The sequence below is a fragment of the Syngnathus leptorhynchus genome, chromosome 3 (genome assembly GCF_054491065.1).
Source record: "Syngnathus leptorhynchus isolate UIUO chromosome 3, UIUO_Slep, whole genome shotgun sequence".
In the NCBI taxonomy this organism is placed as follows: Eukaryota; Metazoa; Chordata; class Actinopteri; order Syngnathiformes; family Syngnathidae; genus Syngnathus; species Syngnathus leptorhynchus.
In genome coordinates this window covers 14,449,192-14,473,947 of record NC_141197.1, presented here as the reverse complement: position 1 = coordinate 14,473,947, position 24,756 = coordinate 14,449,192, and the positions used below count along the sequence as shown (strand labels likewise).

General features: G+C 41.9%; 1 protein-coding gene across 1 annotated transcript in view; it reads right to left on the bottom strand.

Moving 5' to 3' along the window:
* ush2a (Usher syndrome 2A (autosomal recessive, mild)) overlaps window positions 1–24,756 on the bottom strand; it is a 113,395-nt gene that overhangs the window by 22,533 nt on the left and 66,106 nt on the right. The window contains exons 55-70 of the mRNA XM_085907901.1: window positions 22,249–22,583; window positions 21,480–21,635; window positions 20,951–21,114; window positions 20,170–20,379; window positions 18,604–18,806; window positions 18,429–18,541; window positions 18,123–18,351; window positions 17,647–17,815; window positions 17,352–17,561; window positions 11,027–11,250; window positions 10,111–10,411; window positions 8,948–9,145; window positions 8,702–8,856; window positions 5,622–5,820; window positions 1,879–1,986; window positions 945–1,128 (exon numbers count right to left, since the gene is read on the bottom strand). Of these exons, the coding sequence (XP_085764027.1) occupies window positions 945–1,128; window positions 1,879–1,986; window positions 5,622–5,820; window positions 8,702–8,856; window positions 8,948–9,145; window positions 10,111–10,411; window positions 11,027–11,250; window positions 17,352–17,561; window positions 17,647–17,815; window positions 18,123–18,351; window positions 18,429–18,541; window positions 18,604–18,806; window positions 20,170–20,379; window positions 20,951–21,114; window positions 21,480–21,635; window positions 22,249–22,583 (3,158 nt within the window). The remainder of the gene's footprint in view (window positions 1–944; window positions 1,129–1,878; window positions 1,987–5,621; window positions 5,821–8,701; window positions 8,857–8,947; window positions 9,146–10,110; window positions 10,412–11,026; window positions 11,251–17,351; window positions 17,562–17,646; window positions 17,816–18,122; window positions 18,352–18,428; window positions 18,542–18,603; window positions 18,807–20,169; window positions 20,380–20,950; window positions 21,115–21,479; window positions 21,636–22,248; window positions 22,584–24,756) is intronic.

The window sequence follows — 24,756 nt, the reverse complement described above, 5'->3', positions numbered from 1 at the left end:
AAATCTAAACATCACAGCAAGATAATCGCTTAAACGCAAACATCGCCATGACATATCAAAATAAAATGACACGCGTGTGAGTGGACTATTTGCATCAGTGTGTGTGTGTCCTGTGGGGCCCGCCACAGGGAATAGGTTAATTCTCTCGTCATCTTAGACACTTCCTGGAGTGCCGAAGCAAAGTGACAGCTAATCAACATTGTCATAAATAATCAATGGCCACTTGGTGCAGACTCGTGCACGTGCACAAAGTCATGCCTGGACACACGATAATGGGGCCGCTGCTCCCGGTGTAATTCTCCGTTGCACGGCTAAATTGGGAAAAGAAGGAGGTGGAGGATGGGAATGAGGTGAGAGTGAGAGAATGGGAGGAGGTGAAGTGGATATTGGGAATGCCCTCTGGCAGACAGTATGGAATTAGGGAAAATGAAACGTCACACACGTACAGTCCTTACATTCTTACATCCATGATGATTTTGAACTATTCATCTATCCACAAACACAGAGAAGATGAGGGGAAAACAGGTAGTGGGAGTGAATGTATGGCTTTACACCCCCCTATAATTAAAAACGGCAAATCCATCCCGGAATTAATAAAGGTTAAATGAAAATAAACAAATACATCAAAATCTACGCTTCGTTGCTGTCGGCAAGCAAAAGTCAGATCAGATTTGTGATTTCACTGCACAGGCAGCGTGTGTATGTGTGTGTGTGTTTGCATCATGGGCCACGTCAAATATTTGCACATTAAATGGCACAAACAGACGTATAGAGAGTGCAGTCCACAGAGGGAGATGCGGACGGACAGAGAGCGGAACCTTTCGAGCGGGATAACCCCGACTAAGAATACGCATAAACATGCATGCAAATCTGGAATTTAATTCTCAACGAAGCTACAAATGCAGTGTGGTTTTTGCAGGGCCCGTGTTTACGATCAGATGTACCTGCGGTTTGGCAGGAGGCCAACGTCGGCATAATTCTGGTCACGGTGGTCCCCGGTAAAAATGGTGTGACCGCCTCTGCGCAGTCTGTACCGGGTGACCAGTCCGTTGGGTCTGACGGGCGGATCCCAGAACAGTTCCACTACAGATGTGTTGACGATCATGTGTCTTGGCCTCGACCACACACCTCCGGTTGGATAGAAAGCACAGAAAGTTATTCTTTAGTTGCTGTGGATTGGAGATTTTGATCCAGCACATCAAATTTTAAAAACAAACAAAATCACAGAGGATACAAAACAGCATCGTGTGTTTAATACATATTGCATGACGCTGCCCCGCTGATGTAAATAAGCACAGGCTTTTAAATAAATGCTTTTAAACTCCCACAATAAAAATGTTTTTTGTGCAGCCAGACATCATTTTTAACCAAGAATTGCCCCACTTAGATATTTTATACTGTGACATTTAATTATGCACAAAGTGCAGTTTATTGAACAACACAAGCAACAATCCATTATGTTTGAATGACAGAAAAAGACAAGACATTATTTTCCAGGAGCTCAGGGAGACAACTAGTAAATCACATCCGCTCCTGAAGGATTTCCGGACTTTCAAAAAAGATAATAATTTATGATATTTTCATGATGTCAGTCCATTTTTTTTCAGTTTCCAATTAAAACGGTTTTCTCATGATCAACCCGCGTGTCTTAGACAGAGAATAGGTTACTGTAAATTACACAGTTTTAATTAATTTAAGTTGATGTGATTGATTTATGTGGCGGTGCCGTCAGTGACATGAAGACACCGGAATAAGCGAAGGGAGGGGTGTGAAGGGACAAACGAGTCACTAAAAACATTGAACGCAGCATGAAAAGGGTGGCCAAAATAACAATGTGTGTGTGTGTGTGTGTGTGTGTGTGTGTGTGTGTGTGTGTACCAGTGGGGGAGGCTTGCAGGGTGCGTCCTGTGGAAGGTGAACTGATGCCACATCCCACAGCTGTGCAGGCCACTAGCACAAAAGTGTAGTCTGTAAACGGCTGCAAACCTACAGCATAAAAAAAATAAAAATCAGAAAGTATAGAAACAATTTTTTGTTCAACTTACTCAATTTGCAAAAAAATAAAATTATCTGGATTCAGATACTTTTTTTTAAGTAGCCTATACATGTTTTTTAAAATTATACCTGGATCCAGATGATTTTATTTAGTTTATCCAGTTGATACATTCAAATTGGGCAAATTCAACACACCACTTTTTTCAGTGTATATATACAAACTACATACTTCTAACTCAGTTTTTGATTCAGACTGTCAGGTTTGACCCCAGCAGTTTGGAAGCTAAAGGTTAATTATGCGAATGAGTCAAAAAAAGCATAAAGCCCAATAAGGTGACGTGATTGCAAAAGTAGGAAAAATAACAGTTTTCCAAACATATCCGTCCTCTCGCATTGAGTTCCCCCTCCCTTCGTTCTTGCCACTCTCAACGGATGGATCCATATCTGTCCGCGCTAAATTATGCATGCCATAACTCAATAATGAAACAACGTAAAGACGGGCAGCTGCGGCGCTGACACGGGATGGAAGCGGTCCGACGCTGTAATGTCATCAGCGTTTGATCTATGATAATTATGATACCTTGGTATGCGTTTAGGCTGCGGCGTCCTGACATGATTTATTTATGGGCCCCCCCTTGCTACGCACTCTTAAAAAAATCATACAGCCACTTGAGTGGATCTTTAAGTGTATGTGAGATTTATTTGTTGGAAAATTTAACTGTATGATTTTATTTTAGATAACTCAATACAAAAAAACTTTCTCATTCATTCCTCACAGTGACCCAAAAGAGCGAAATGCAAATGTTCCAAGGTGTGATAGACTTGACTGAATGTTTTATGGTCATTCACTTAGCAGCTGACTGCACACAACAGCTTGCAAATCAAATTCACGACAAACGAAAAGGCGTAAAACTGTTTTCGCTCAAATGATGACTCCAACAATAGACTGTGGCACTGCCATGATATGTGCTTTAGAAATATGAATATTACATATATTATACATATATTCATGTCAAGCTATAAATAATATTGATCTAATGGATGTATACAGACACAGTGAATCAATTCTTTATCCCCAAGCGGTTTAGAAACATGGATGATCTTTTTAATGTCTTAAAATGGACTCTCGGCTTGAAAACATCTAATAAGTGACTTTAATATTCATGGTGATATTGATTAGAATGGAACAATAACGTATTGGAATACGATCATTTAGTCAATAATCTAACCGACCTGCTGCTGGTCCTCTCCCTCGGTGCAAGTTTGGAGGACAGAAAAGGAGACGGTACTGTGCGATTGCACGAATAACACACAGCGCCGTTCCCTCACTCGCAACTGCTTAACATGCCTTGTGGGCCTCCGTGCTTAACAACCACTGATCAATGGCCATGTGTGTGTGTGTGTGTGTGTGTGTGTGTGTGTTCGCACTATTGCTTGTGTTTGGGTTAAATAAAGAAAATCTGTCAGCCAGGGTTGAATTGTAAGGCCATGATGCACTGTTTAATCGCGTCGCTAAGGATGTGTGTAAGTAAGCGTGCGCGCATGCTCGCATGGTAAATGTCTGGGGGTTCAATGCTAAATGAAGTAGCGAGCGGGGAATCATTCCGACAGAAGTCGGTAAATTAAAACATCATTTTTCGGCAAGTATAAAATGTCAAGAAAATAGAGTGTGCTTGGGAAGGGGTTTCAAAGATGGCAGAAATTGGAATACAAAATATGTAGACAGTGTGAAAAGTAAATATATGGGACAAAGTCACTAAAATCAAACAATTACGCTAAAACTCTTATCAACTTCATTTTTTGTGCCGTCTACTCAACACACAAGGATGACCTTTATCACTCATCCTAAAGAGGGCAGTGTTGTTCTTCTGGTGAACAACTGGTATGTGTGTGTGTGTTTTGTGTATCCAGATGAAGGTGCACCTACATGCACTCTCCTCCATACAGTACATGCATGTGCTTATATGCCTGATTATGGAAAGGGAAAGGAAGCTTCAATCATTTTAACAGTGATCACCAGCAAGTGAAAAGCGAATGGAGGGCAGTGGGATGGCGGCGGGACGAGACGAGATCGTCATCCCAAAGTGTGCCTTTGTGAGAGATGAACTTTGAGAACATGCTGCATACTGTGAGGCTGCTGGCTAACTTTGTGTGTTTGTGTCGTGGGAAGGAGAAGGCATTAAAAAAAAGTAACTGATCCAAACTGGAATTTTATTGACAGTTTGCCATTGCTTGTTTGCGTCAGAGAATATGACAAGATGATGGGACCAACTGTCAGCGCAAGGAGCCTCAGTGAGAGTCACGTAACTTGCTTATGCTTCTTTGTAAGGAACAGCAAGTAGGTGAGTTTAGCTACTCTGATCATGAGTGAAATCATCACGACCAGAATAAGTGAACTCATGATGAGGAGAATGAGGAAGCAAAGAGGGAGGGGTGCTTTGATAACACCTCTTCTAAATAATTAAGAGTTTGACTTCCTGTCTGTGTGCCTTCATCGGAATGCTGAGATCAGATATACACACACCAACTTGTTTGGATGTAGAAGAAGAGCAGCACATGCAAAGTGAATCTAAATTGTAATGTACAGAAAATAAATGAATTGAGTATTCTTGAATACAACTTTCCAAGGTTATTCTATGCGCTTATTTTGTGTGATGTGCTTGAATTCATTTTTAAAAAGTTTATTAAATGTAAATGTATATAATTTGGGGGTTTTCATGGAATTGGATGTGTTTTCATTATGCTACACACTGTACATCACTGATTGTGATGGAAGAAAAATTCCCATCTTATTTCTCTCCATACACACTTTGGAGCCCGTACCAATCAGAGTGCGTACAACGGCCCGTGATATATAAAAAAAAAAGACAGAAAGCATGAATAAATAAAAGAACATACTCTATTCCCTGCCGATGTGAATTAATAATGAGCCTACAAAAGGCCAATTAAACACATGATTAATGCCATAATCTATATAATTGCAGGCAATCATTCATTGCAAGCTAATGATGGCAATGCTTAATATCGATTCACATGGGGTACCTTTGAACAGTAGAGCTTAATTTTATCTATGAAATGTCATAACTCCTAACAGCTAAAAATTAATAAAGGGCCTATGTGTTGCTTTTCCTGATCAACAGTGAGAAGATGGTAGTTTTTTATTTCATGCAACTTCAATATGCACCTGCCATGTTTTTTTTTTTTTTGAGGGTTCTGATTTTTGGATTGTGTTATGTTAATTTTTGCTTGTGCTTTGCGTTCACGTGTGGGCTGGATAAGAGAGTGAGCGTGGCGGAAATCAGATGTATATTCGGTCATTAGATGGCTTCCACCCAAGGAGCAGCCATACATAAATGCATGGCAAAGATAAAGGAGAAGAAAGGAAGAGAGGGGAGAAGAGGACGTGATGGACAAGGAGACGGTTTGGAGATGACAAAGGGAAGAAGGGAAGATGGAAGAGTATTAAGGGGAGTGACAAGTTTGCGTTGCGGCAGCAAAGAGATGGCAAGAAAAGAGGCTGAAGGAAACAAATTAGTGAGAGGTCGATTACAAAAGAAGAACGTGACAGACAAGCCAAAGGAAAACGAACATGAGTTAGCAACAAGATGATGATAACTGTTTCTTACCAGTCAGTGTAAAATTTCCGGGTGCTTCTGTGTGTGTAAATATGGTGCCAAGACCCGTTTGGTTCAGGTGATACCGTTGCACTCTTCCATTGGGACTCACAGGTCGGACCCAGCTTATGTGAAGAGAGGAGGGGCTCAAAGCTCTTACCACTGGAGACTGCACCCCCTCTGGGACTCCTTGAACTGTTACTGCCACCATCTGAACACATGGAGGACATGCATACATACAGGAAACACACAAGAAAGAATATTGATGATGAACTTGGAACTGAGTTTTTCCAATACAATCGTCTTTTTGGTTTAAAATGCATTATAATTATGTCTGAGATTTTGGTCATTTTGTTTTTAAGTAGAAATATAGAAATGAAAAAGTTCCACAGAAGTACTGATTATAGCGATATTAACTTTATGAATGGGATTTAAGACTATACACGCTTGTAATTAAAACTTTATCATCAATCATAACTTAACAACTGGCCAAACAAGTAGTAAAATGAACGGATTGCGGTATCAGTAGTCGCCTGGCGGATGAAAGAGAGAGCGTCGAATGGCTGGGCAATCTGCTGCTAATGGCAACAGGGATATCCTGCCTTAATAGACTGTCACGGACACTTCCCCCACCTGTCCCGCACAGTGCTATGCAATTAGAACACTGCTACTACAACTAAAGAGACGCTCGTGCGCCCCACGCACAAACACAAACGCATGGATTTAAAAAAAAAAAAAAAGTCAAACATCAATGATGGAAAGATATATTTTTTCTTTTTTTGTTATGGTAGCAGTATAGCGCTGATAGACAACATTAAATTAAATTTGAATCAGAATAAACTACTTTTTTCTTCTATTGCCCATGTGCCAATTTTATACACGCCCCCCCCCCCCCCCCCCATTTTTTGGTCCATTCCAGCAAAATGTTGCCATTGGCATCCCCAAGGAAATAAAAGGTATACATAAATAAATGCATGATAAAAATAACTGAAAAATATATATTTTTAAAAATAAAGCAAACCGAACAGTAATCTGGCTGCATATTCAATAAATGCAATTTAAAAGATGAATTTATTCTTTCAAGTTGTCAATTTAATATACAAAAATAATCCTTTAGAAATGTTATACTTTTATAGATGTGTGTTACTGCATATCCCAACTATATTTTAACTTGATTTTCTAATAATGAAACAACAGACAAAAACAGTGTTATTAAATTTCATGTTATATCCACTCATTAATGAATATTAAGTTTGCCAACTGTAATGAAGTTTGTACTTTTCCTATTTTGCTCATAAAGTCACAGGAGTGGAATTTCAGCAAGTCGGGAAAATGAGGTAAAATAAAAGGGCGAGGGGTGATTGTCACCAAGAAGTCCAAAGAGTGGCTAGAAGGGGCATTGTTGGGAGTAGGGAAGAAACCAAAGTAAGGACAGCACCTGGGGGAGGTTGACGTTCCTATCACAGGAATGACAGCAGACAAATAGCAGAGGCAACAGGACATGAGCATTTCAAGACAAAGGAGGACCAATCGCTCTTCCAACCTCTCTAAGTGACCAAGCGTATTAGATCAGCACCTTCTGTTGTCGCGGCAGGCGTGCGTTCAAGTGTGCGTCTGTGTCTGCTGGTGTGTGTGGATGCCAGGTAATTGCGCTGGTGTATTAGGTTAGCCCACCTTGTCCCATAATTGGGAATGTTTGGCCAATTTTCACTGGTGTACAAACTAATCCAAGTCACTCCCTTTCCACTCTCTACTGGGATTGTGTGTGCTGGGTTTTGTGCGCTCTGTGTGTGTATGACAGATATTGAGTTTGTTGTTTAACTGTGCTTGGTTACTTGGGGGGGGGGGGGGGGGATCCAGGGCTCTCCTGGTGGTCATATGGCTGGATACTTGGAGAAAGCTTCACCTTTATGTCATGATAGAATGTTTATTATCGGTTACGTGCGAAGTTATCAGATTGTCAATCTCTAATGATTCAAAATTTTGAATTCCAAACCACCACGCTTGACATCAGAGACATCAGATCAGCAAGCATCCAAGGATGACTGAACTGTGTGACAGTGGTTTGCTTTTTGCAAGAAGTCTCGTCATGCGACATATGAATGTATGAAGTTTTTTTTTTTTTTTTTTAAATAGATTCATGACTGGAATTTTGTATGATGATTATGGGGGACATAGAATGAAGCAATAATGCACTCACTCAACCCAAACACAAGATGAGCGCAACTAAATGGAACATTCCAATTGATGCATCTTTCACTATTTATCCTTTTAACCATTTATCCTCCTTCTAATCTTTCTCCCATGACCATCGACGTTATCATTCTTCCAATTCCTCATTTATTGTAAGGATTTATCAACTCGTCATCAATTTCTCTAGAAACCCAAGTTGAAGCTCACAAAAGTTCCATAAGACCCTCATTATCCTCCATGTCGGCCTCCTGGTGACGCATTGGCCTCTTTACATAACTTTTTGCCAAATAATAATACATGTTCAGTCAGCTATAAAAGCAAGACAGACACTTTTCAACAGGAGCTTTCATCTGTGCTAAGCCGGCGAAATTAATTGTTGTGTTGATATCAGCTCAGCTACAGCTCAAGAGATAGCGGAGGGGAGTTACTGTGTGAAGCTATTATGGATGCTATCACAAACATCAGGTGGACTCAGCAAATCCAAAGCCTCACATACAGTACTGGGGGGGGAGAGCGTAAGCGGCATCCATGTTCTGACATGGAAACAGCAAAGCATCCATAAAGCGGGAAATGATCACATTAGAAAGTAAGCAAAGCTGTAAATGGTGTACACGGACAACCTTAAAATGACAGAGACTGAAATCAAGCGAGGACCTTGAGTTCAATAAGTTAAACAAGAGATTAGATAAGAGCACAAGGAAAGGAAATTCAACTAATTTGCCATTAGAGCTGCTATCTTGGCCCTCTTGTGTCAGATATCATTCAAGAATGCGCAAGAAATTGAAGGCCTAAATAATTTTCACTTAGATTGATGATTATAAACTTTCACATGAAAGCCCAAAAGAAGAAATATTCTGTCACATTCTAAAAAAATAAAAATCATACAAACACAGTCTTACCTTTGCACTATCAGTGCACCCCGCCCTGTTGCAAGCCCTCAGCTGGTAACTAAATTCCTGGAAAGGTCTGATCCCACCCACATCTGTGAAGCTGTTCTCATCGCCACGGTAACGCTCTTGTCCATCACGTAGTATCACATAGTGGGTTATGACTCCTAGCAAAAAGCAGAAAAATTATAAGCATAGATTTAAAAAAATCAAGTGACTTTAACCACTGATGTGCTAAAAATCCTCATGAACACATACCGTTAGGTCTAGCAGGTGCTTGCCAACGCCACTGGATGACATCACTACGTTCACCCAGGCGTCTCCACCGAGGTGGGGGCACTCCCCATGGTTTGTCTTCAGCGGTGGTGACCGTGATCACATCGCTGGAGCATCGGCCAAAACTGTTCCAGCCCTTCACTCTGTACTCGTAGGTGGTGAAGGGCTCCAAGCCTGAATCTATGAAAAATAAGTCAGAGTGGTGCACAGTTTCAATCATTTGCAGCGAAATAAAGTGAGCAAAAAAATCCGTCTGCTCCCGTGCATTATTCTACATTACAAACAACAATAACAACATATTGTCAAAGCCCTCAAAATATTCCAAGCAATTGCGCACTCAAGTATAACATAGGGAGCATGTTAATGTGCAGGCCCTAAACATTATGTGCTTACAGTAACAGCAGTTCAATTTGTGTAAACCACTAAGGGAGCATTGCCAATGGCAGCAGACATGACACGAACATATAACAAATAAATGCGCCGGTCGCTCGGCAAGCTGTAAATGTAAGGCGGTGACGGGGGCCTTGTTACAACCCTTCTGCCGGGGGTACGCGTACAGAAGTATATATAAAGACCCACGCACTTGCCAACATTCGCGCACATATGTGGCAGAGCTTTTAAGGAGAGCTGAGGGACCGCCGCTGTAAATGAAAGCATGTTTTAACCACCAGTCTGGGACTATTGTCTTTACTACGATGAAAACCCAGGCTGCAAAAACACACACGTGATGACATGCACATGCAAATGAAACAAAGGCTGTGCCCCCATAAATAGACACATGCCTCAAAACTGTTTATGTATTTGATTAAGATGTGACATGTGTGTGTGTGAGTGGATGATACATATTTATAGCATGTGTGTGAGATACTACATGTTTCTATCTAAGGGAAGTATAGCATGATAGCCGGTGTGTGCATGCGTAACATCTGGTGGATGGCGGGTGGTGACAGCTTTATGTGCCTCTGCCCAGATGGTGTCACAGCATCGTCTCGAAACTTATCTTAACCACCTCATGCACAAACACACAAAGCAACGGAAACACAGAGAAGCACATTGGGCGGACATTTTGGTTTTTGACCCACATAGGCCTAAAAAAAAAAAAATGTACGAGAGCTCAGATCTAACAACTACCTAAATAAAAATACCTGTATAGGTGTATCTTTGGGCATCTCCGCTGTACACAACCTCCTCATGCGACATGCACAAACTCGGCTCATTCCCCAGAACGCCATTGTTGAGATGACTGCTGTTTGTGTGTGGGGGGGATCCTGTGATGAGTGCATCAGATGTGGCGTCCATTGTAGGTGTGTATGAAGCGGAGGGAGCACCAGGATGTGCAGACATGACCCATGTACAGGAGGTCGTAGATGGGTCAATGTCACAGGAACCACAGTAGGCTGTGGAGGATGCTGACACTGGACACAGGGCACCCTGGAAACACTCACTCTGGGAAATAAGGGGGAAGAGAATATTTACTCCCTGAAAGTGTAATGGCAAAGTGTCCTCATACTTTTGTTCATGTAGTGTTTGTTTGAGGTATGTGATGCAATGACCTTAATGACATCATTACAGCTAATGGGTTGCCACCCTTTGTGCTCTTATCATAGTGTGCATGTCCGTGTGTGTGTTTGTGTGTGTGTGTGTATGCTGACACCACATGACCCGAAATGATGAATGGAAGACGGAGCAGCCCCCAATTCCAAGGGTTGATCTCATCTAACTCGATGTGACTCTTTCTCCATTCAGTGTCATTTCGATTGGTTAATAAAATTAACACATTGATTCATCGAATGTTAAGTTTTACAATAGTTGATCAGGAAAATTTGGTGAGACAACCATGCCGACCTCAGATACAATGATAATATTTCTTTGGTGCTCGGAGCAGCGTTATGACGAAATCCGATTAGGCAGTTTATAAATTATGATCTTTGTGCTATATTGTTTATCTGTTATCTTGACGCGGGGGGAAGAAATCAATATCACAAAAAAATCCAATGCTATTATGTGCAGTTAAAACTTTTAAGCACAATAAAAAAAATAAAAAAAAGTGACCAAGCAAACCTCCATCAAAAGGCCCGGCGTGGGCCTGCTGGCACACACATGTCGTTGCGGGTCAAAACCGATTCCATTGCAGCACTCTTGCTCTTGAAGCACAACCTTTGACCCACAACACTTCAGTCTGACAGTACTATTGCCCGATGGATGTATCGTTGGAATTCCATCACTGCCCATGCAGCAAAGAGATGTGGAAGAGTTGATATACTCTTGAGCACAGCAGGAAAAACCTGAGGAAGAAAACAAAAATAAAACAAAGCTGATGAAAATTCATTCAATGCCAGCCATTTTCAGAACCTCTTTTACACTCCCTGAACCTGTTAGTTGTGTGTGACATTGGTGTGTGTTGGCAAAAGGTGAGGTCGTAGATGTGAGGGTGAAACAAAAGTCAGAGGGAGCTGAAGATGGTCCCGCATCTCTCCTGTGGCTCTGGTAATTACCCAGGTTGAGGCAATCAGGTTAGTGAGACATCAACACGGCTTAGCTGAAGGGATTGTCATGCTCTGGCCTTTCAGTGGATTAGGGCCGTAATATTGTCCTGTTATAAAGCTGAGTCAGCAAATCACCTGCTGTGAGGACGCATTGGAAATGGAAATGAGCGACGCACACAACGACTTAAATATTCTTCCTGTGCTTAAAGGACAAATTGCATTTCAACCAGAGTCAAATAATAAAAGCTTCTCATTCTAAATCAACGTGGGTAAAACTATAAGAAGCTCGAGCTTCTGGTTATAATAATGCAACTTTCATGAGGTATTTAGTAAGTGTATGCTAACGGTTGATGACATGCTGATCCGCGGTGGCGTCCGCTTCCAGCTGTGGAGCTCATTTTATTTGACAGCCGACATTAAACACCAAGTCATTGCTTTGTGTCACGGCCTTGTCCTCTAATGGGGCTTGCAGCTAGTTGCGGCGTGATAAATAACTTATTGTCTAACACCTCCATCAGTGTTAACTCCTCATGCAAATCGGATTCAGAGAGAAACCCATCCCCTGCTCGGCGCATTGTAACCTGGGCACCGTGTGACAGCGCAATATGCGCGCGTGGACGTGTTTGTGATTGTGTGACATAAAGGCAGTGTGACGGCCGGTAACTCACTTAGCGGCGGCAGCTGTTGCGGAGCAGAGGCTCGCCGGCCAATTCCCTCAGCGACTTACTTCAGCTTCAATGACGAGCAAATAAACAGCTCAACACTTTTCCAAATAGCTTTTCTACACTCATCGCTTGTCCTCTCGCCATCGTCACCTTTACGCCGGGCTTTCTTCTCGGCACTGGCAGCCCTCGCTCGACATTACACCTCGACACCGTCTGCATATGACTATGGAGAGGTATCAATATGGAGGTGTGGGGGGGGCATATTCCTTAACTGGAATATTTATGGTTGCAAACACTGGGCATCTTCCAATTGATACTGTATGTACCGTAAAAGTCGCTCAACAAAGCAATCAGGTTTCAATAAGGGAGGGTCAAATGAAACTTTGAAACTTTTCTTTTGAAGGACATTTAGTCTGAGCAAAACATGCCACAGCTTATTCAAAACTGAAAATAGATGAGAAAGTATTACCATATTATGTGCGGTTGAGAAAAGTTTAAAAATACACAAAACTTCATTTTCAGCGTATTAATTGATGCTGAGTTGTTAAAAATAATATTGGTTAAATTCCTCATGGATCTTTGACATCTATGGCCGTCAATGGCAGTGAATGAATTAATAACCACGTAGCATAAGATATGTTCTGTTTGACAAATGTATTTCAAATTTCTTTTTTAAATCCCTTGATATTTTACCATGATAGAGTGCACACGTTAATAATTAAGTCACTTTCCCTTCAAACTTTTTCCGTGACACGTTGCCATTTATAATCTCCATGGTTATCAGCACACAACTGTATTTCCAATCAACAAAAACACAGAATACATGTCACAAAGTTCCTCGAGCATTTTACTACAGCTGTTTACTATTGTGCTTTTCAACTTTTATTTCATATTATCGCGCATTAAACAGAAATACAATCCCGAGCATTATCTGTGTTCACGTTTTGAAACATGCATCGCGTTTTCTCGCCCTGGTTGTGTATATGTGTTTGTGTACGTGTTGACAGCGACTTATCACACACATACACACACCTCTTGTTTTCTCTGTAGCATCGCGGAACGCTTGGGCCCTAATCTTCAGATTTATGCTGGATTTGCATACATTCATTAGCAGCGTCGGGAGCGCTGCATCAACACAAGGTGCTTAGACAACGTGAATTATTATTAGGGGTTTCCACATTCCACTTAATGATAAGTCAATATTTAGCCCTGCCAATGAACTACTGATAAAAATGTGTGTTGTGGATTAGGGTTATCCGGGCTCTCTAGGAGACTAAAACCCCTCCACAACTTTAAACAAATCAAACACTTTTAAATACCTGAATATATTACCATGGCATTGGCACAGGGAAAAATAAAATATAGACACAAATGGTGGGGAAAAAAATGGTGTGACGCATTTAAAGGTCATATCAGACAACTATTTCCTGTTGAAAGATGTTTACTGCACAAAATATGGCCTTTATTTTTTTTTTTTTGAGCGACAGTACACTCTTTCCACTGGGTGACATGTGAGATCACACAAAGCAAAGTTTCCCAGTGGACACACACACACGGAAAGCTTGGCCAGCAAGGACACAACATAATGTACATGTACACATGTCCCACGTGACGACTTGTCCTCTTGTCTTAATGAAGTCCTTCATCTTGTCAACATTACCAGTTATCCAAACGCGTCCAGTACTGTAATAAATTACATTTTCTGGCTTTCCATGCTAATTAGTGGAATGAAGCCCTCCCGCACGCCACATTTAGGTATGTAGATCTATAATATCGCTTACCATACTCATCATACCACGACAGCGCTGCCAGGCAAATGTAATAAAATATGCAAATATTTTCTTCTAAAACAAAACTAAATACAAAATATACAGATTAACAAAAGTAAAATGTAAAACAAAGACAGGGCTGACTGTCCTTTACTGTATGCAGCGGACAACCTCTGGATTTATTCTCGCTAGCCAATGTAATAGAAAATGCATCATCATAAGTACATTAACAGAGAGAGAAACGTCTCCCTGTGTTCAAAGAGCACTTTATCTTGCAAAAATATAATAAAAAATCACCCAGACGCTTCTGTTTGGAATCCACCACTGTTGGCCGTTTGCTACCCATCATTGATGAGGGAATTTTGGCAATGATTTGCATGGACAGGCGTACGTATGCACACTCTCACACTGACTGACATTTATGTTATTTTGGCAGAAACCATAAAATAATGTTTAGCTATATAGCATGAAACTACGTGAATATATTCAGAATATGCAGAAAGGAGTTAAAACAAAACATATGGAAGCACGCATGCAAAAAATAAGCTTCACACAGACACCAACACACACAAGCGCACACACACACACACACACATACACACAAGCACACACACGCATCCACTCTCCCAACTCCACTCGGCTCAGACTGCGCAAGCTTAACTACTAGGATAATTTCCCCCCAGCAAATGGTCACTGTGCCCTTGAAAAACATATTTGATTATTACTTTTTCTCCCCCTTCTCTTTTTTTCTTTTAGCATCATCACAGCCATTTTCATCACGCGCACTGATGATGGCACGGCAAGGCGCGTTAAGATAACACCCCGCCACCGCCAGGCTTTTAACACTTAAACGGTGAAAAGGGATATTCAGATTTGTCCTTGAACGTTTGGATGGGGCCTGCTGGGCTGGGACAGAGGGAGGGAGTCAGTGAAGGAGTTAAAGAAACGCTGGGATTTTTTTTTTTTTTTTGAAGAGAGAAAGACGTGAACTTGGGGAGGCTATTTACAGTGGCGCGCGCACACTGAGAAATGGGTAAAAGTGGGGGTTGAAGGGTCAGTGAAGGAGTGCACGGTATAAAGTGTAAGTGTGAAGCGGAAATGATTAGCGGAGCTCACACTGCGGTGGAGACCGAAGTCAATGGGAGGCCATAGACACCACATGCGTATCTTTAAACACCATCTAATCTCACCTTAATCTTACAAGAACATCTAGCATGCAAACTCGAGGAGATGAAAAAGGGGGCAGAAGAAGAATTTTCAAAGTTGCTCTTGAACTCAAACCACACAGGTCAACGTGTAGGAAAAACAGCAACAATATTTTCTACAACTTGTTTGACAAAGAGGCATAGGTGATACTGTATTCAAAAGGGATTTGGTTCCTTCCCCATACAAAATAGACTATCAAGTAAGGCTGGGCGATTATTAATAATTACTCACTAAAATTTAGTATTTATTCAAATAAGAAAATTCAATTTTAAATTTACCTTGAAAGAACAACCGTAAAATAAAAAGAAATAACTAAAAATAAAATGTGCACACTCGCCACCCTAATGAAGATAAGCCCCCAGAGAAAATAGATGGACGTTATTAGATGTTCCAATATCAACAGGATTCTTGCTTTCGAAAAGCGACAATGCATAAAAGATTGAAGAAGAACAATTGAGAATTGCCGCCGTAAAGTGCTGACAAGCCTGAAAAGAATCTTGGGGTGGGATGCTGACATTTCTGACCCTGATTCTATTTCCTCTGATTGTATTTGTCCCGATTCACCCCCGACAAAAAACATTGCACATTACCGTCTGTTTTCCCAGTAATTGTGTTGCTTTAACTTTATATCTACACCCTGATAGTTATTGTGTTACCGTGCGAGCATCTCCGTGCGCGCACATGTGCATGCAGGCCAACGTATCGGTTGCCAGACGGCTGTCTCCCGGCATTGGCGTTCCCCTGCAGCGCGTCTGTATGGTTGTTGACAGTACGGACGGTAATGTGTGATAGATCGCACTTCAGGGACGCCGTAATCACATCAGCCTAACCTAGTCTATCAGCTGGGCACAATGGGATACCCTTCACTCCTCCTTTAATCTGCTCCATCTAGTTCTTTGCTAGCGCACACTTTCTTCTTTTGGACCTGTCGTTTAAATTTGGCTGCATACATTTTTGTCATTCAAAAAAACCCCCCAAAAAAACCAGGAACTTCTTTGGTACTTCTTTCAATGCATGGATTTGAATACATCTGTCATTCATTTGTCCATCATAAAAGTGACAAATTTGTCAGCATGTTACCAGGGAGCATCACGATTGACCTGTGCCAAGGTTAAGCAGACTATCCTATAATAGGTGAACATGTTGTGTTTGGGAGGGTCTTGAAACAGACGTGTGGGGTCGAGGTTGCATCGCCGGCCCCAGGGCTCCCCCTACGCCGCGGCGCACCCGGCAAATGGCCCTTAGCCTCGCTAGCGCCGCTAGCCCTGCGATCCATCATACCATATGCTCTCAACGGGGAAGCTAACGCTAATGACTGATGAGTGGCTGGGAAGGGAGAGGGAGGGGAAAGAGCAGGAAGAGGAAGAAAAGGTGCCTAGATGAGTCCCGAGGAACACAAGGCCAGAGGATGGAGCAGTGGAAAAACATGAAATAGCCAATCTATGGAAAAGTGATTCTTGACTTTTGTGTGTGAAAATTTCTAGGCTAACCAGAGGCCCCTTCATATGGGGCCATTGCTCATATGAGATGAATTGAGTCCATGTGTCTGTATCTGGCACTGAACACAAAGTGAACCCCGCAGAGCGTACCCTGTTGACTCTTTGCGTGTGTGTCTGTGTGTGCATGTAATAGGTATAGGTGTGAAATTATGGGAGCGAGAATGTGTGTGTTATTTATCCTGCTGTGTGCTTGGCAGTGCCTTCAACTGAGCCATCCAGAGTGTGTTTCATCATCATCTGCCATGACAAAGATGTCTAATGACACACACATTCACCTATATGCGTGTGTATTCATATCCAAGCGCACACACACACACAGTCCCATCTGTGCCATGGTATCTGGGCGCGTCGGGACACTGCAGGAGGAAAGAAAGGGAAAGGACCCCGCGTTCCTGCACCATGTGTCTACCTCTTCCCCTGATGCTACATTCTTCTCTGTCATTTTCTCTAGTTGACGGTCTTTTTTTTTTGTGTTCCTTTACAGATTTAATTAGAATAGCAGACATGGTCATTCTTATGTGGGTCAGCATTGAATAATTTTAATTTTGACATTCATGCAATAGTCACAAAGCAGCTTGTTTAGGGGGACACTGCAATCTTATATGTTATTGGTTTGCGTCCAAAAAGTTTTGCCAAACTCTTTTTGTATGCATGCAATTTGGTGTCCTCTTTAAAATATCTTTTTTTTTTTTTAAATCTCATTTTCTCTGCCTTTTGTGTTTGCTTGCTGTGACAGCATGTTGTGTTCTTTATTCTCTCACCTGGAATGTACGCATGCGCTTGTCCTCCACAGCAGACGAGTGCATCATCTACAATGTGGCCTCCGCAACACTGGACTCCGTAAGCATCGTGGAGGCTCCCACTGCAGCACAGCTGTCCGCCTTTGGTGGCGTAAGGAGCGCCCCCACAGCAGCTGTCCCCAGGCCCCACTGAGACACGGCCCTGCGAGTGGTCGGGGCAGCAGTATTCATCTACAGAGACAAGGTCGGATGAAGGGAACTGCTGTAAAGTCAAACAAAAGTGGAAAAAAAAGGAAATCCCACGGAAGATACTTACTAGCTTTCAGGTGAACATAGTATCCCCCACAGCAGTGGTGGTGAGGCAGAGTTGACAACAGTTTGCCATCACAGCAAACTGGACTGGTAGAATTAGTAAAGCTCAGATAGTGCCCGGCACAGCAGTAATGATGTGGCATCTTCTCGTATAATATTCCAGTGCAGCAAACCTGATTAAAATTTTGATGAAAATAATCAAACGTGTAAAAATGCTGGAAACTCAGAATACAACAAAATTATACATAGATGTTGTTTGAGAAGTCCGAAATTTAAAAGTGAAAACAAAACTACAAACTATGGAAATAAATAATATAACAAACATGACTTGATTTTTTTTGTAATTATACTTTTTTCCTTCGCTTTGAATGTGATTGCAACACACATTTGTACAACATAGAACCTTGCATTGAGTATAGAAAGGCGACCTTTTGATATTAAGACAAAAGAAGAGGACAAAATCTATACGGAGCTAATAACCTGTTGGTCAGGGTGGAAGCAAGACGTGCCACACACACGATGAGTAGCGGGACACTGCAAGTAGGAGCATCTGAAAATCACGCCGTCTGCATCTCCAGACTCTTTCCTCACATAGGGCGTGACCTCCGCCGACCTTGAGCCGCATGACCCCGAGGTGCGTCTTAAGACCTCGTAACCGAGCATGATGCCATTCGGCCGGCCCGGAGGTGACCAATCCAACTTAACAACCCTGGCAGGAGACAAAAATGCTGATGACAAAAGTGAGCTGAGCCAAAGACCGACAATTCAAAATATATTAAGCATCACCTCGGACTGAATACTTGAGCGTGCTGTGCGGTCATGTCGGCGGGTAAATCCTCCACGGTGGTTGTCTGAGTAACATTACTCCTCAAGCATGCATAAACAGTGCACACCTCCACCTTAAATACAAACGAATTAATAAACATACAAGACAGTACTTTGTGTTTCTCAATATGGGTACCTGAATGTTGTAAACAGTAAAAGGCAGCAGATTGCCCAGCAGGTAGGACCCCGAGCTGTTGTCTACGCTGACATGTAGGCGGTCGTCAACGTAAACTCGATAAGCAGTAATGACTCCATTGGGTTGGAGAGGAGGCGACCAGAGCACGCGAACAGCACTGCCGTTAACCGGAACCACCTCTGGGGCAGACATCCCATCTGGCTCTGAAGATTGGTGCACAGACCCAAAAACTTCAATGAGCTCAGGCAAAGTCAGTCAGTCGAAACAAGGACAGCACCATGCAGCAACTTTTGTCACATAGTCACTGCACACTGATTTGATGACATCGCATATAAACCGTTACACAAAATCCACAGTGGTAAAACTTTAAAATGCCTTGGAACTGCTCTGTGGTTCGAGATCATAAGGCCAGACTTGTAAAATTGTCAAAAAACTATGAGTTATAACAAAATGTCAACAGAGTGTAGCAAACTCTTCAACTCATAATAGTTCTCATGTTTAGGTCCACCTCTGAAATGTTTTGGTCCAATTCTTAAAATAAAACTGGAAATGGATTGCTGAGTGATTTTTTGACAGCTAACAGAGGCAGCATATTATTGTTCCTAAAAGAAATCGACTGACTATTGTTGCATGACAATAAAGTTGCTGGGTTTGGACCGTTTTGGTTCAGTTATACTCGGTGATGTGTGTGGATGACATCTTAATGCTAAAAGAAAAGAAAAAAAACCCACCAAAATTACCCCGAGATTCCTCTCAGTTAAACGAGCCATGCTTTGCATTTGGCGCCCAATGATCATGTTTTTAATGCACTTTTTAGTCGACTGCACAGATTACAGAGGAAAAGAAAGGCATCTCCGTGCTATTATACTTAAAAAGACAGCGGGGTAATAAAAAGAAAACGATGGTTGGAGCCAATGGAAAGGAAAGACAAGATAACCTTTATTATCTGGGAAAAAATTGCTGAAACTAATAAAAAAAAATACTTGCTTAAGTAAAAAAAAGTACAAAATCGCTTCTGTAGTGATGACAATAAATACTATTAGCTACTTTTGTAAAGCTCACATTGCTCTGTACAATGAATATAATTGAAATGGCTCTAAACTGTAAACTAAATCCTCAGTACTTTAAAAGTACTCCACCTAATGTAGTGGCCGCTGGTAAATACCAATTATTATTGACTATGTTTTTTTTTTTTCAAATGTATAAACAATAACCTTGACAGAAAGCTAAAGTAACAGGAGCTGGGTTGCCATGTTTGTCGTCAAGCGCCGTGTGTATTTTGTGTGTGTTCCGTCTGTGCACAAGCTTTTTACAACACCTTAAATCTGCCTCGCATGCACACTTTGTATTGATTTCATGCCCGGCAACATGTATTTAACATCTCCCCTGAAGCACCGAGACACAGCGGAATGCACATTAACGCAGACACTTAGCAAAAGTGTATTGAATTTACACACTTGGTGCAATAGCAGCACTCACGTTAACACTTGGAAATGATATATGCTTAACACACAAACATGGGAAAATTAATAATGCAGACTTGAAAGCATGCATACATTTACACACCTCCATCCTCTGTGGTGACGTTAACTAGTGACTGGGTTGTATTATGAGCACCATTAGACACTTGTATTGACACTGTGTAGGTGGTCCTGGGCCAAAGGTCAGTCACAACTGTGGAGAGGATTTCTGGGGGAAAGACAAAGGTTTGTCTGGAATTGGCAGAGATGACTGAAAGAAAGTAGGACTCCACGTCACCCTGCAGGTTGTGCAACGCTGGGGAAGGATGGAGAGTTTGGTTAAAATGATCAATTCAATGGTTATTTTATTTTGTGATTATTATGTGGCACAGATCGGACACTTCATTAGGTACACCTGCTCAATCCATTGAGATCAATACAAGAGCTGCACTTTTTTTTTTTTTTTCCGAGATGGTTTTATTTCAAAGTTAGAATAGTTTGGGATTTTTTTTCATTAGTTAGTTCTTTTTTACTTTGATTTGATTTTTATATTCAGGATTAGTTTTTAGATTTTTTTAAAAATTGTTTTTTACTTTTTTTACTTTTAGTATTACATTTATATTGAGAATTTGTTGAGTGCAAGGTCAGCTGGGATATTGAAAACAGATGATGAATCTAAGAAAAAAAAATCAAAATCATAAAATCATTACACCCTGATTACCTCGGTGCGCTACAACACTGCTGTGATGCTTGACACGGAAGTTACAAAATAAATGAAAACCAAACTACAAACCAGCATACTTGGACCCTCCTGTATTCGACCAAGCAGGTTGTACCTAAAAATAAGTGAGCCTGTTAAACAATGTTTGAGTCATTGTTACTCTCACAGGGTGGTGTCCAGTTGGCGTGAAGCGCTGTATGATTGACAGCGTATGCAAAAAGAGTTGGACTTTGGAGAGGAATCCCAGCCATGGTAACCGCGGTGACAATTTCTCCTGAAGTGAAGCCCACATCATTGCGGACCACTAACTGATATTGGTACTGAGTAAATCTGGCGAGAGATGACAGCAGTATGTTTACACCTCAGTGTTAAGATACGAAAAAAGCAAGCAGTGTGCTGATGAGTTCAAAGACTATGCCCCTTGATTGCTTGAAGCAAAACGTAGACTCCAAAAAGTCCACCCAGAGTGAGCAAAGTGAGAGTTCAAAAAACAACAACAAAAATACATCATCTTGCACCAAGTGCCAAAGCGAGATTAGGGTGGCGCTGCGTGAAAAACAATTTAATTCTTTGGAATATTTGCTTAATGTATCTTTGAGCGGTATTAAAAAGATCGGCATCAGCCGCGGCTCGCCGATCGGTTCTGCACACACGGCCGGCTGCGTTTGCTCTAGAGCTCATTTCAGTAATCTCACCTGCTTAGGCCTTTATCTTGGTAGAACAATTTGGTGCCGGAGTAAACATGGAACCAGCGATGGAGATCTTGGGAAGGGTTATGGGATGGGGCTGTTACCATGGGGACCATGCTGGCAGCCAGAGGCTGGTGGCTTTTACGTCGCAGCAACTCATATCTGAAGGGAAAATATGAATAAAAAGAAAGCATGCGGGATTAGATGTTCAGGAGTGTGTTGACATAGAACATGAGTACAGCTTTGGTTTGAGCGCATACGTGCTAATGTGGCTAAACACCTGGAAAAACAAAGAAACAACTTTAGCTATGTCCTTATCACTAATTTCTTCCTCTTCTGCCTGCTTTCTGTTTGCTATCCGTTTATGTCGACTGCACATTCTTCCCTCCTTCTCGTGTTTTTTCTGCAGGGTTTGTGTTTTCCTCTCCCCACAGTGATGCTAATTTCTGCTGTAATCAGAAAAGAAGGGCTTAATGCCACCTTTTAAGCAAGCCACTTAGACAAACACGCAGAGCTGAGCTGTGCAGAACATAGAGGCGGGCTCATGCATTTTAATTGCCTGGAATGAACAACTGACTTTTACATTGAGACTTGTTGCCGCAGAAGCACTTGTCAGAACAGATAACAGCACAATTATCTGGTCAACGTTAATATTTTTACCCTTTCAAGATCTTATTGAGTACATAACAAGCAGGAGGCTTTTTTTACCGATGTTCAATATACTTGTAGGACTCCACTGTTAATGAATGAAACATTTCCTGTGTGTCAGTACTACCTGATGTTTGGTCCATTAGGTCTGTGTGGAGGTTGCCAAGAGACCGCAAGGAAGGACTCACTGACGGCCACCACTGACAGCGGTGCCAGGCCTTGAGGGCTGGTGGCTAATGTGGTAGCCGGAGAGGGCAGACTTTCTGTGCATCCGCCAACATATCCACCCCCCTTGGAACACACCAGCACACTGACGCTGTAGTTTATGTAAGGAATTAGGTCCGTTATTGTCACGACAAGCTCAGACGTATTGCCGCCGTTGTGGAAGATGCGAGGCTCTGGGAGACGGATTTCGTAACCTTCGATCTCACCGTTGGGAATCAAAGGTGGAGACCATGTGACCTGGAAGAGAATGTTAGAATTGGAAATTTATATAAACCCAAGACAGTAGGTTAACTTTTAAATGACTCTTATGAGCTAGAATTTCTTGAGTCAGCATTCCTGAGCTCAAGTCAAAACCGGGTGCAATTTCTAGGCCTGTTAATGATATTACAATATTTCAAAATACGACTCAAAACACTCCGTGAACATCTTTTTATCATGATAATATCTCACTGGACACAAAAAATCCACTTTACCTTATTTCCCAAGTGAAAGATTGTTTCAAAATATGAACAAATCAGAGTTTCGACAGCGTCCATAGAGGTACCACTATTCTTAGCTTGCTGAGGACAGCAGAAAGCTTTTAGATGGATGAACTACTGGAAGTCACGGCACAGTGTGTGTGTGTGTGTGTGTGTGTGTGTGTGTGTGTGTGTGTGTGTGTCGAGAGAGAGTATTTTGATCAGAGTGTGGGCACAGTGGACAGCATGTTGCCAGAATCCTACAAAGTGTTGTCTTGTGGGTGGCATTGCGTCTGCAATCAAATCTCTGGTGGGGAGAGATAACCTGACTTTGACTTGGACGGACGATTCTTTTCATCACATTTAAAACGGTGTGTGTTTGTGTCTACGCACGCACGTACAAAGATGCACGCGCATGCATGCACAAACGGCATGCTAAAATAATGAAAGGGCGGCCGGTAATGGAATTGCCGCATGCAAAAACAAAAGCTTGCAGTTGCCGAGCGGTGCATCTGATTTGGAAGCTGTTCAGGCTGTCAGCATTTTAGGGCAAAGGATGAAGGTAAGTGGTACACACAAATGTTAAAACACACAAACTCATTTGAATCTTTCGCGTAAATTCATAGACATCTGTGCGAATGTGTTTTCTAAATACATTCAAATAAAAACAACCGCAAATGTGTGTGTGTTTATACATTTGACTTCCGCCTGCGACTCTACTTTATGCTAACAGACTGCGAGTGTTAACACGCAAACTGTCATGTACAATAAGTCATCAGTTCAGAAACGCTTCAGACTTATGAGTGTAGGTGATTAGGTGGTCAAATGCTGATGAGAATATTATGAATGAATGTCAGGAACAATTATTTCTCAGGCAACCTTGATATTCATTTAACAAGTGTCACCGTGAGGTGATACAGGACACCTGCGCACCCACAAACTTGCATACACACACACACATATATATATTTATATATACACACAGCCAGCTGCATATGGGCAGGGTCATGTTGAGTTAGGTAGCTCATTTCCCAAAGTGCGTGTAGGCTGCGCTTTGTGCTAGAAGTCATTTACAGATTGAATAGCCTGATGTAATCTGGAGATGGTGAAGACAGCGCAGACCCTCGGCTGACACGGACCACAGGGGCTAAGGCCAGTACAGTCTGTGTGTGTGTGTGTGTTTGAGCAAGAGAGCGCCAAATGATAATGTGGTGAGTGAGGTGTGTGAGCATCATGCTATTATTATATTCAAAAGAAAGCATTGGGAGAGTGCTTTTTAGCTGACAGCACAATTCTCTCCTTTCAACATACAAGCGCCAATGCAATGACTTGAGTATGCAGGTCAACGAGGAAAGAGGGAAATGATCTCTCTGATTTTCAGCGTAAATGTTAAACAGATAAATAGCCCCCAAAATACAGAGCTATTTATTAATTTTACCCGATTCTGCAATATATATCTAGAGCAAATGCTAAAATTGTGTAGAAAAATCCAGAACAAGAGAGCATTTAGAGAATGAGGGCAAGTACAGTAGTCTAAATCCTCTCTGTTGTCAAGGTCAATTGGTAACCAGGAAGCGGCAGGCCTGCCTGTCCAATTAGCATCAACCAGGAAGAACATTTTCCTTCTTGGATGTGTGACCCCTAAAGCTTTGCAGCTGGAGAGATGACAGGGGTGGTTCTGGAATAATGACAAGCATTAGCATTTTTTGGCTGTTAGCATTAGTGCAAGGCTGTGCGTGAAAGTGTGTGTGCACGTTTTGTGTGGAGGCAGCCTTAGTGTCTATGTGTTTTCTTGATAGGCCTTGATGTGGGATTAGCCAGAGTTGGAATTTAACGCTGGCCCCTCCTTCAAAATGGCCGACAGGAAGGAAGCCGTCTTCGACAGGGTCACAGCCCCGCCCATTTTGTGAAGGGGACCTTGAGTTGAATGTTTTTGCTTTCTCATTAAATCC